At 45.2% G+C, this 12,041-nt stretch overlaps 1 protein-coding gene and 1 long non-coding RNA gene across 5 annotated transcripts in view; one reads left to right on the top strand and one right to left on the bottom strand.

Moving 5' to 3' along the window:
- Positions 1–777: 777 nt before the first annotated feature.
- Positions 778–8,002, bottom strand: LOC129559834 (uncharacterized). Its single transcript, XR_008686665.2, has 3 exons — positions 7,943–8,002; positions 2,978–3,169; positions 778–1,510 (listed from the first exon to the last, which is right to left on the bottom strand). It is a non-coding gene; the product is annotated as an uncharacterized LOC129559834 (long non-coding RNA).
- Positions 8,003–8,038: 36 nt separating this feature from the next.
- Positions 8,039–12,041, top strand: part of SNX16 (sorting nexin 16) — a 34,151-nt gene continuing 30,148 nt past the window's right edge. Inside the window, exons 1-3 of one of the 4 annotated variants that reach the window (XM_088844644.1) lie at positions 8,131–8,260; positions 10,529–10,776; positions 10,864–11,003. In XM_088844644.1, coding sequence (XP_088700770.1) covers positions 10,629–10,776; positions 10,864–11,003 — 288 coding nt within the window. In that variant the 5' untranslated portion in view covers positions 8,131–8,260; positions 10,529–10,628. Of the gene's footprint in view, positions 8,261–8,676; positions 8,704–10,528; positions 11,004–12,041 lie in introns of those variants that run through there. The other 3 variants (XM_055431584.2, XM_055431585.2, XM_055431586.2) reach the window with 3 other exon arrangements.

Raw genomic sequence — 12,041 nt, 5'->3', positions numbered from 1 at the left:
CGGACCTTGGTTGGCAAAGTAATGTCTCTGCCTTTTAATATACTATCAAGGTTGGTCATAACTTTCCTTCCAAGGAGCAAGCGTCTTTTAATTTCATGGCTGCAATCAGCATCTGCAGTGATTTTGGAGCCCAAAAAAACAAAGTCTGACACTGTTTCCACTGTTTTTCCATCTATTTCCCATGAAGTGATGGGACCAGATGCCATGATCTTTGTTTTCTGAATGTTGAGCTTCAAGCCAACCTTTTCACTCTCCTCTTTCACTTTCATCAAGAGGCTTTTGAGTTCCTCTTCACTTTCTGCCATAAGGGTAGTGTCATCTGCATATCTGAGGTTATTGATATTTCTCCTGGCAATCTTGATTCCAGCTTGTGCTTCTTCCAGCCCAGCGTTCCTCATGATGTACTCTGCATATAAGTTAAATAAGCAAGGTGACAATATACAACCTTGACGTACACCTTTTCCTATTTGGAACCAGTCTGTTGTTCCATGTCCAGTTCTAACAGTTGCTTCCTGACCTGCATACAGGTTTCTCAAGAGGCAGGTCAGGTGGTCTGGGATTTCCATCTCTTTCAGAATGTTCCACAGTTTATTGTGATCGACACAGTCAAAGGCTTTGGCATAGTCAATAAAGCAGAAATAGATGTTTTTCTGAAACTCTCTTGCTTTCTCCATGATCCAGCGGATGTTGGCAATTTGATCTCTGGTGCCTCTGCCTTTTCTAAAACCTGCTTGAACATCTGGGAGTTCACGGTTTACATACTGCTGAAGCCTGGCTTGGAGAATTTTGAGCATGACTTTACTAGCGTGTGAGATGAGTGCAATAGTGTGGTAGTTTGAGCATTCTTTGGCATTGCCTTTCTTTGGGATTGGAATGAAGACTGACCTCTTCCAGTCCTGTGGCCACTGCTGAGTTTTCCAAATCTGCTGGCATATTGAGTGCAGCACTTTCACAGCATCATCTTTCAAGACTTGAAATAGCTCAACTGGAATTCCATCACCTCCACTAGCTTTGTTCGATTGACAAACTACTCTGTGCAAATGAAGGGATCCTTTCTCTTTAAGCAGAGTTGTTTCACTTTGTTTCACAGACTAAATTTCCCTTTAATGTTTCTTTGAAACCAAATTCCACTGAGAATGTGTGCATGTGTGTTTGTTTGTTTCTATTAAACTACCAAGCTGATCCAGTAAGAAAACTGTAGACACCCACTTTCATTCATGTATTCGATTTAGCCACAGCATATGCTGGAGGTTCTGTGAGCCGTGAAGAAGAAAAAGATATGGTCTCTGCCTCAAAGAGCACATGTTCTAGTCAGAAAGGCAGTCATATAGCAATAACCACGTTCAACGGGGCAAGGCCATAACAGAAGCTTGAAGAGGGGGCTGTGAGAACATGGTGGAGAGGGGGGTCAGACCAGTCTTTGGAAAGCACAGCACCTCAGAGTGCACTGAGGTGCTCTGAGCACTGAGTCTCAGAGATGGGACGAGAGAAGCAGAATTCCAGGCAAAAGCTGTAAGGAAAGTTAGCAAACAGAAAAATGAAAAGCTTAGAATGGAAAATAATTATTGATATAGCTGGACTTTGAGATTCATTGCATATCATAGGTACTCAATAAATAGCTGGTGAATTAATTAACTAATTAATTCATCTAGAGGAAATAGACCATAAAAGATAAAAGTCATTACATGAAGGGGCTCATGGACCTACTCAAAAATTTAGATTTTATTCTCTAAACCAGGAGTGGAAAATGTGTATGTCTAGAAGAATATTATAGGAAATGCGCACCAGTAAGATGAGCCAGGTATTTTAAAAAGACTTATTATGGAGACTATACTCAAAGTACCTGCCTTATTCGGGTATCATATAAGGTCAGTACATGGATGTCCAGTACACAATCCTGGCCCTTGTGCTGTACATTTAATGAAAGTGTTAGTTGCTCAGTCGTGTCCAACTCTTTGCAGCCCCATGGACTGAAGTCCGGGTCTTCTGTCCATGGGATTCTCCAGGCAAGAATATTGGAGTGGGTTGCCGTTCCCTTCTCCGGGGGATCTTCTCAACCCAGGAATCAAACCCGGGTCTCCTGCATAGCAGGAGGATTCTTTACTGTCTGAGTCACCAGGGAAGTCCTCACAAATAACGCAACGACTGCCTCCACTCATGTACCAAATACAAGGCGCTCACAGAGGCTTGTATAAGTGCTTACTTAATTCCATCTGCAGAAAGCAGGAAGGTATTACTAATGCATCTATATCTGAGATGGACTTGAGGGATGAGTAGGAGCTCATCTGTCTATTTCCAGCTACACTCACAGGCCCTCAACTCAGTCAGGCTGGCCTCCTCAGTGTTTACAACACTCCGCACAGTTACGCCCTTTCTCAAGTTTTCACTCTGCCCGGTGTGCTCTGCCTGGCGGCTCAGACCACGAAGAGTCTGCCCATAATGCAGGAGATCCAGGTTCGATCCCTGGATCAGGACGATCCCCTGGAGAAGCAAACGGCAACCCACTCCAGTATTCTTGCCCAGAGAATCCCATGGATGGAGAAGCCTGGCAGGTTACAGTCTATGGGGTCACAGAGTCAGACACAACTGAGTGACTTCACTTGCATTTTCATTTTTTGCCCAGACTGCATCCTTTACTTATTCAATTCCTAGCAACCCTTTAAGCCCAACGTAGGTCCTCCTCATGCACAAAGTCCATGAAGACTTCCCAGGCATCAAATGTTAACTGAGAATGTACCAGGGGCAAGACACTATTGGAAGGATGACAGACATTTAGGACACAAGTGCAAAAGTGCTCAGAAAAGGGTGTCTTACTATCCCAGGTAAGAAGCTTACCAGTTTGAGAAACAAGAGTTCATGGGCAATGGAACTGATTACAAGCAGATCTTTTAGCTTCTGTTTTCCTTTCAGTTTTTGAGGAAATGAAAGAGTCATTTTACAGTCATTTTAGAGTCTTGGCTCTAAAATGGAGACTTACCTTCAAGATCTTTACGGTCCCTTTCAGTTCGAAGACTGTGATTTTGTGAAGCAATTTGGTCTCTTGCCTGTACGATTTCCACACATGCTTTCAAAGTCTTTCTTATGTAATAGGAGTAGAAAATCACAAATCCATGCTAGTAGTATGAAAGGCTCTTCTCTGTGCCATTATAAATGCCATGTAATTCCTATCCTGGATTTAGGACATTCCACAGGTCACAAATTCACTGTAATAAAGTTGGCTATCATGTTGCTCCATTGTTACTTTGGTCACCTCCTGTCACTCTAAGAACAGACTACCTATAGTTCTTTTTCTGAACTTTTAAAATTTCATGACAGGGAGAAAACAGAGGGCAGGTGGAGTTCAGATCCTGACTATTAAGATTATAGAAACACTGCCTATGGAAAACAAGGAATCCATGAAATTATACCAAAGTAATGACTGCAGCCATGAAACCATAAGACAATTGCTTCTTGACAGGAAAGTGATGACAAAACTAGACAGTGTGTAGAAAAGGAGAGACATTACTCTGCCAACAAAGGTCCATATAGTCAAGGATATGGTAGCCCCAGTGGTCATGTATGGTTGAGAGCTGGACTGTAAAGAAGGCAGAAAACCAAAGAATTGATGCCTTCGAACTGTGATGCTTGGGAAAACTCCTAAAAGTCCCTTGAACAGCAAGGAGATCAAGCCAGTCAATCTTAAGGGAGATCAACCCTGAATATTCACTGGAAGGACTGATGCTAAAGCTGAAGCTCCAGGATTTTGGTCATCTGATGTGAACAGATGACTCACTGGAAAAGTCCCTGATTCTGGGAAAGACTGAGGGCAGAAGAAGAGGGTGTCAGAGGATGAGATGGCTGGACGGCATCACCGATACAATGAACATGAACTTGGGCAAACTCCAGGAGATGGTGAGGGACAGGGAGGCCTGATGTGCTGCAGTCCAAGAAGTCGCAAGGAGTCAGACACAACTGGGAGACTGAACAACAACGATAATTGGAGAAGGGTCATTTTATGTTATTTCAGTTATTTCAAATCATTGATAAGGGATTGTTTGTATTTTATCAACTTTCACTTTGCGTGTTCAGTTTGTCTCATTTCAATGTGCCATATTAGTTGTACTCTCAGTTATAAGCAAAATAACCAACTCTGGCTAGATTTAAGTAAAAAGCAAATCTATTGGAAGAACATTAAGGTACTCATGAACTCCAAAAAAAAGTGGATAATGGGGAAGAACCAGACCAACTCCAGGGACCTCCACCATGGGACTTTATGGACTTTCACACAAAATTTCCTTTATCTGACTTTAGCTCCTGTGACTTCCAGTCTGTATGCTCACCTTCCCACAAGACAGTAGCAGAGAGAATCATTTGGATATAACTGAGTCAAAAATCCTGTTCAGACACAATCAACTATGACAAAAAAAACTTTTGTTATAAGAGTAACATATTATGAACTTGGCCACAAGGACCCATCCTTGTAGAAGACGGACAAACTTCACAGAGGGGGGAAATGTTGGGATCTAAGAAGCTACCTCAAGAGATGTCTGCCTATTGCACACACTTTATTCTGCTCTGTTTCTTCTTATCTTCATTCTCCCTCCCCCTTAAACCCTCTACCCCTATGTACCAATATCTACATGCTGCTGCTGCTGCTAAGTTGCTTCAGTCATGCCCGACTCTGTGCAACCCCATAGACGGCAGCTCACCAGGCTCCCCCATCCCTGGGATTCTCCAGGCAAGAACACTGGAGTGGGTTGCCATTTCCTTCTCCAATGTGTGAAAGGGAAGTCGCTCAGCCGTGTCCAACTCTTAGCGACCCCATGGACTGCAGCCTACCAGGCTCCTCCATCGATGGGATTTTCCAGGCAAGAGTACTGGAGTGGGGTGCCATTGCCATCTCCAATATCTACATATCATTGTATAAAATCATACCTTGAGTGGGCTCCGTATGTCCTGCTTGTGTATATGTTTTATACAAAATTAAAATGATGAAAGGCCAGAAAAAATGGTCTTCTGTTACTTTAAAAATTAAAATGGAGGCAAGTTGATTTGATTGTGTGCACTGTATAAAGGCATCATAGCTCAAATAAAATATTCCATACACAGAGACTAGCCATTAGATGCTAGTGTTAATATAACTTTTTTTTGACAATCGCAGATACTTTCTTGATTGTTAAGGATGTCCTGGAGCTCAGAAATAAATCCATAAGAATGTGGCCAATTAATTTACAACAAAGAAGCCAAGAATATTGTTATTGTTGCTTTTCAGTCACTAAGTCATGTCCAACTCTTTGCAAACCCGTGGACTGCAGTACATCAGGCTCCTCTGTCCCCACTATCTCCCAGAGTTCACTCAAACCCATTGAATCGGTGATACTATTTAACCATGGACTCCTCTGTCACCCCTTCTCCATTTGCCTTTAGTCTTTCCCAGCATCAGAGCCTTTTCCAGTGGGTCAGCTCTTCACATCAGGTGGCCAGAGAATTAAAGCTTCAGTTTCAGCAACAGTCCTTCCAATGAATATTCAGGGTTGATTTCCTTTAGAGTTGACTGGTTTGATCTCCTTGTAGTCCAAGGGACTCTCAAGAGTCTTCCCCAGCACAATTCAAAAACATCAATTCTTCAGTGCTCAGCCTTCTTTATGGTCCAACTCTTACACCTGTACATGACTACTGGAAAAATCATAGCTTTGACGATATGAACCTTTATCAGCAAAGTGATGTCTCTGTTTTTTAATATGCTGTCTAGGTTTGCCATAGCTTTCCTTTCAAGGACCAAGCATCTTTTAATTTCATGGCTGCAGTCACTGTCCACAGTGATTCTGGAGCCTAAGAAAAAAATCTGTCACTGCTTCCACTTTTTCCCCTTCTATTTGCCATGAATTGATGGGACTGAATGCCATGATCTAGGTTTTTTTCATGTAGAGTTTTAAGCTAACTTTTTCAGTCTCCTCTTTCACTTTCATCAAGAAGCTCTTTAGCTCCTCTTCACTTTCTGCCATTAGAGTAGTATTATCTGCATATCTGAGGTTGTTAATATTTCTCCTGGCAACATTGATCCCAGCTTGTGATTCATCCAGCCCAGAATTTCACATGATGTACTTTGCATAGAAGTTAAATCAGTAGGGTGACAATATATAACCCTGACATACTCCTTTCCCAAACTGGAAACAGTCAGTTATTCCATGTCCAGTCCGAACTGTTGCTTCTTGACCCACATACAGGTTTCTCAGAAAACAAGCAAGGTGATCTGGTACTCCCATCTCTTTTAAGAATTTTCCACAGTTTGCTGTGATCCACACAGTCAAAGGGTTTAACATAGTCAATGAAGCAAAAGTAGATATTTTTCTGTAATTCTCTAGACTTACTACGGTGATCGCTTCACAATGAGTACAAAAATTAAGTCATTATGCTGCATACTTGAAACTAGTATAATTTAACTGTTAATTGGAATCTCATTAAAATATTTTTAAGAAATGTTTGGTTCACTTTCTAAAAGTAAAATCTATACATTCATCTATGCCAGATATTCTGGAAGACAAAGGATACATATAGTATGCATGTCCTGTATGCTCCTTTAAATAATTTGTGAAGGAAGTTCTTCTTGGACAACTCCAATGATCTTTTCTAGATCTTTTTCCTATCCCTAACTGAGGTATATGTATACTTTGCTTCTTGAAAGTTTAATATTCCTTTGCTTTCTGGATATTAGATTATAAGATTTTCCATTTTCAAACTTATGGTTTGCTGCAGTCCTGACAAGTGAGGGAAATAGTCCAAAGCTCCTTTTTTTTTCTACACCTTTATTAACTTACAGAACTCAAGGATCTATCTGCCACCTCTCAGCCAAGGCTACCAAGTCGATCCTGAAAACTGCCTCATGTTTTAGTCCACCATCTCTACAGAATTCTTTTTTATTTTTATTTATTTTTTCCACTGTAGGAGGCAGCATGTGGGATCTTAGTTTCTCGGAAACTTAGTCTTCTGCACTGGAAGCACAGTCTTAACTACTCCACTGCCAGGGAAGCCCCTAGAATTCTTTTTATGTCTCATTCACACTGAAAGAGCAATATTATCAACCGAAAACCATCAATATGCCACAAGCCAGATTATCTTCCTATGTTCACTTTGAAATTACAAGTATCAGTTTTTCCCAGTCTTGGGCTTATTCCAACGCGTTAGAACTCATGGAATGATTTTTGTATCAAATTGCTCAATTCTAATGATAAACAGGCCCGCAGACGGGTCTGAATTTTAGTATTTGCCTATCAAAGAACCATTTTTCTAGTAATCTTCAGGTCTTTAGACATGCACATCTAACAAGCCTGTGTGCTAAGCTGTTTCAGTCCTGCCGACTCTTTGCGACCCCATGGACTGTAGCCCACCAAGCTCCTCTGTCCATGGGATTCTCCAGGCAAGAATCCTGGAGTGGGTCGTCATGCCCTCCTCCACGGGACCCAGGGATGGAACCAGGGTCTCCCCACTGCAGGCATATTCTTTACTATCTAAGACACCAAGGAAGCCCCTAACAAGCCTAATACTATATTATTTGAATCAAAATTTCTCTCGAGATAATAAAAAATAAAAATTAAATTAAAAAATCACCGCCACACTGAATAATTTCAGGAGTTCTCTGAAATTACTGCTCATTGGAGGTATAGTGAGGAACAGCAGGAGGAACAGGCTGTAGTGAAGCACTCTGCGTCCTTTTGGAATCAGCTGTCATCCCCTGAAACGCGGCTCCTTCTGGAAACCAGCCTGTAACCCTGCAGAACCGGCCCCGCAGGGGATGACTACGAGTCCCACGACGCAAAGCGAGCCCCGGCCCACAGTGGCCGCAGCAGCTCCCGGGAATTGTAGTCTTCTCACCACCTGTCGATCAAACTAGGGACCGTAGCCTCCATTTCTCAAAAGTTAACTGATAAAAATAAAGCTATGGGAAAGAAGGTAAAATTCTTACCACAAAACTAGGTTCGACCCAGGCGCCGAGGACCCCTGAGACTACAACTCACGCCCTGAGGCGGGCGCCCTCGGAGTGACGTCACTTCCGGGAGCGGCGGCCCAGCCCCTCCCCGCGCCTGGCGACGACCCTGGGCCTGCGGCCCGCGGGAAGGCGGGCGGGGAGCCGCTGTTTTCGGGAAAGGGGTCACGTGAGTTCCCCTGGCACTGTGGGTGGAGACGGAAAGCTGCTGTGAGGCAGGGTCGGAGTTAACCCTCCCGGGGCAGCGCGCCCGAGCGGGCTGAGGTGGGAGCGCGCTGAGGAGGGGAGCGCGCTGAGGTAGGTGGGGGGCGCGCTGAGGAAGGTAGGGAGCGCGCTGAGAAGGTAGGGGGCGCGCTGAGGAAGGTAGGGAGCGCGCTGAGAAGGTAGGGGGCGCGCTGAAGTAGGGGGCGCGCTGAGGAGGGGAGCGCGCTGAGGCAGGTGGGGGGCGCGCTGAGGTAGGGGTTGCGCTGAGGAGGGGAGCGCGCTGAGGTAGGGGTTGCGCTGAGGAGGGGAGCGCGCTGAGGCAGGTGGGGGGCGCGCTGAGGTAGGTGGGGGGCGCGCTGAGGTAGGTGGGGAGCGCGCTGAGGTAGGGGTTGCGCTGAGGAGGGGAGCGCGCTGAGGAAGGTGGGAGCGCGCTGAGGAAGGTGGGGGCGCGCTGAGGTAGGTGGGGGGCGCGCTGAGGAAGGTAGGGGGCGCGCTGAGGCAGGTGGGGGGCGCGCTGAGGAGGGGAGCGCGCTGAGGTGGGGAGCGCGCTGAGGAAGGTAGGGGGAGCGCTGAGGCAGGTGGGGGCGCGCTTAGGAAGGTCGGAGGCGCGCTGAGGCAAGTAGAGGGCGCGCTGAGGCAGGAGCGCGCTGAGGTGGGTGGGGGCGCGCTGAGGCAGGTAGAGGGCGCGCTGAGGTAAGGGGCGCGCTGAGGCGGGAGCGCGCTGAGGAAGGTAGGGGGCGCGCTGAGGTAGGTAGGTGGGCGCGCGGTGGCTGACACTCACCCCCTTGGCAGGCGGGGGTCTCCCCCGGAGCAGGGAGTGCGACAGAGCCCGGGCGGCCGCCGACTTTGCCGCGCGCCGGGGCGGGGGCGCGGGCGTCTTGGGGCCCCGGGGAGCACGGGAGCAGGGGCTCGCCGTCCCCCGAGCCGAGGCGCCCTGGCCGGCGCAGACCCGAGCAGACCGTCCTGGGGAGTCCCGCCTCCGCGCTGCCCGCACGCCGCGACCTCTCGCCCGCCGTGCTGCTCGGCTCCGGCCGCCTCACCTGCCCGCGGTCCTCCAGAGACCGGGAGGTTCTCAGAGCAGGTCGGGGCCGCGGCGCGAGCCCGCGTGCTGTCCTAGCGCCGAGCAGCGCTGAGGGCCTCGCGAGCTCGGAGGCTGCCCGGGCCCGATGCGCCCCGGCCCTGAGGCCTCAGGTGGTGGAGTGGCCACGGGCGGGGCGACCCCGCCGGCCGTCGGGAGGCTGAGAGTTCAGGCTTTTATTTACTTCTTTGGGGGGAAGCCGTCGGGCGGAACCGAGGAGCGGTGAATCAGCAGCTCGGGCTTCCCGAGTCCCTGATGATGGGGAAGGGTGCCCAGAGCCACGTGCTGGATTAGAAATGCTGTCTCCGCGTATCTCGGCCTCTGAGCGGCTTCCCTCTTACCTTGCTCACCGGGAGAGTTGCGTAGACGTAGTTGGATAGGCAGACCCGTTGTGTGCCATTTCCCCATCTGTACTTTACTGCCATTTCGTAGTTTATTAACAGCCTAGTGGGAAACCTTTTTTCCGGTATCATTATGAAATTATGACACAAGGTAAACTCCTCCTTTTGACAGCAGACTTTATGGAGTATGGTTTTAAACATTTGTTCAGTACCTGCAGTTTATGGTGTAGCGGAATTAAGGATGGTTTGGAAACTACGAAGAACGTTTAAACTTTTAATAATTTAATCTTGTTCGATATAAGTTTAACGTTCATTGTGGTTTATTTGATTAATTTGACCAAGGTTTGTTTTTTGTCCAAATCCATTTGATCCTGGTTTTAATAAACTGTTACTTTAAGAGCTGTTTATTATTTACCTTACAAGCTGTCTAAGCTTCTGGTTCACTATCATTACTCTGGGTAATTTTTTAGTTTCCCTAGTTAAATTAGAAGGAAATATAAATAATTTTTCTCCCTTTCTTTCCTTCCCTTTACCTTCCACTGCCTGTACGATATGTAGTAGTGTTAGGATCATAATAAAGAGAATAAAGTTTCAGGACCGTCTTTATCACTTTTCCTCTTTTCAACTCTTTTATGTCTATGCCGTCAGGTTACAATGATCCTTTTAGCAATCCATCACAAAGAAAGGGGGGGGGAAAGGATAACATGTAATATTAGGATCGAAAAAAAGGGTGTAGAATACTTCTGCTCTCCTCATCTTGCAAACAGGAGTTCTTAGAGGTGATATTTTGGGATTAAAGAAAGAAGTTTGCGGTGTATTTTCTTTCCAAAGAAAATCATACAGTGTCACAAAATTAAAAGAAATGGATATGAACATTTTGTTTTCTTTTGGACAATGCTCCTGATTAAAGACTAATCTTTCATGTGTTCCTCTCATTTTTAGAGCGTGAATTCCTAAGAAGAAAATAATGCATTGCTTATTACTTGTTCTCTAATTGTTCGGACTCAGAAGTGTGCAAGTTTGTTACAAAAGCCAAAAGAAGATGGCAACTCCTTACGTTCCAGTTCCTATGCCCCTAGGGAACTCTGCTTCCAGTTTTGCAACCAACAGAAACCAAAGAAGTTCTTCTTTTGGGAGTATCTCAACAAGCTCAAACTCTTCCAAAGGCCAGTTAGAAGACTCAAATATGGGTAATTTTAAACAGACCAGTGTATCTGACCAAATGGAAAGCACTTCATCTGTCTGTAGCAGTCCCCTCATTAGGACTAAATTTACAGGTGCAGATTCTTCCATTGAGTATTCTGCTAGACCAAGAGAAAGTGAAGAACAAAGTCCTGAAACAGTGCATTTGGAAGATAGACCTTCTACACCCATTATCCTAGGTTATGAGGTGATGGAAGAAAGAGCTAAATTTACTGTGAGTATTGACTCCTGCTATGCATCATTAGATGAAAGATTTATTAACCTGTGTTCTGAACTTGTGTTGAATGACGTTAGCCTATACCTGTAATTTCTTAAACATAAAAGTCAATTGGTTTATACCCCTTAAGTTGTCATGCTGTTGGTGTACTTTTGCTTTCAGTTCAGTTCAGTCACTCAGTCATGTCCAGCCTTGCGACCCCATGGATTGCAGCACGCCAGGCTTCCCTTCATCACCAACTCCTGAAGTTTACTCAAACTCAGGTCCATTGAGTCAGTGATGTCATCCAACCATCTCATCCTCTGTCATCCCCTTCTCCTCCCACCTTCAGAATTCTAGTTATTCCACACCTTCCCAACATGTAGTTTGTTTGTTTTTTTTTTCATTTTAGCTTTTGTAGTGAGTAGAATGATACGTTGTGGTTTTAATTTGCCTTTAAGACATTTTCTTTGGTTGTTCAAGTATTCTCTTTTCTGAAGTGTCTGTTCAAGACTTGTGTTCATTCTTCTTTTGGGAGGTCTTTTCCACTTCGATTTATAGTTTGCTGTGCACTTTGGACGTAAGTCCTTTTTCAGAACGTGTGTTGTGACTGCCACCTCTCACTCTGTGATTTGCCTTCCTTAATGGTTCATTCGATAATCAAGAGTTCTTAGTTTCAACATAGTCCCGCACATTAAATTTTTTTTACAGGTAGTCCTTTATAAAATCTGCCTCCTCCCAGGTTACAAGCATGTTGTCCTGTTTTCCTCTAAAAGCTTTATTGTTGGACCTTTCATAGTTAGAGCTGTAAACTGTCTGGAATTGATTTTCATCCGTGGTATGAAGTAAGAGTCAAGACACATTTTTTTCTCCCCAAAATCAGGTATTTGTTGAAAAGACAACTCTATATCCTTTACATTTGCTTTGTTGCCTATGTCACAATCAGGTGACCATAAATGTAGGGTCTGATTCTGTTCTTTTTCTCCCTTCTTTACTGGTTCCACCCTGTCTTAATCACTAAAACCTGATTGCAGATGGTAATATTGACATCTAGTA

Source organism: Moschus berezovskii, chromosome 16 (assembly GCF_049115385.1).
Source record: "Moschus berezovskii isolate FMDL1 chromosome 16, NW_MosBer_1.0, whole genome shotgun sequence".
Taxonomy (NCBI): domain Eukaryota; kingdom Metazoa; phylum Chordata; class Mammalia; order Artiodactyla; family Moschidae; genus Moschus; species Moschus berezovskii.
The sequence above is the reverse complement of the archived record's forward strand: the minus strand, read 5'-3'. Positions and strand labels throughout refer to the sequence as shown.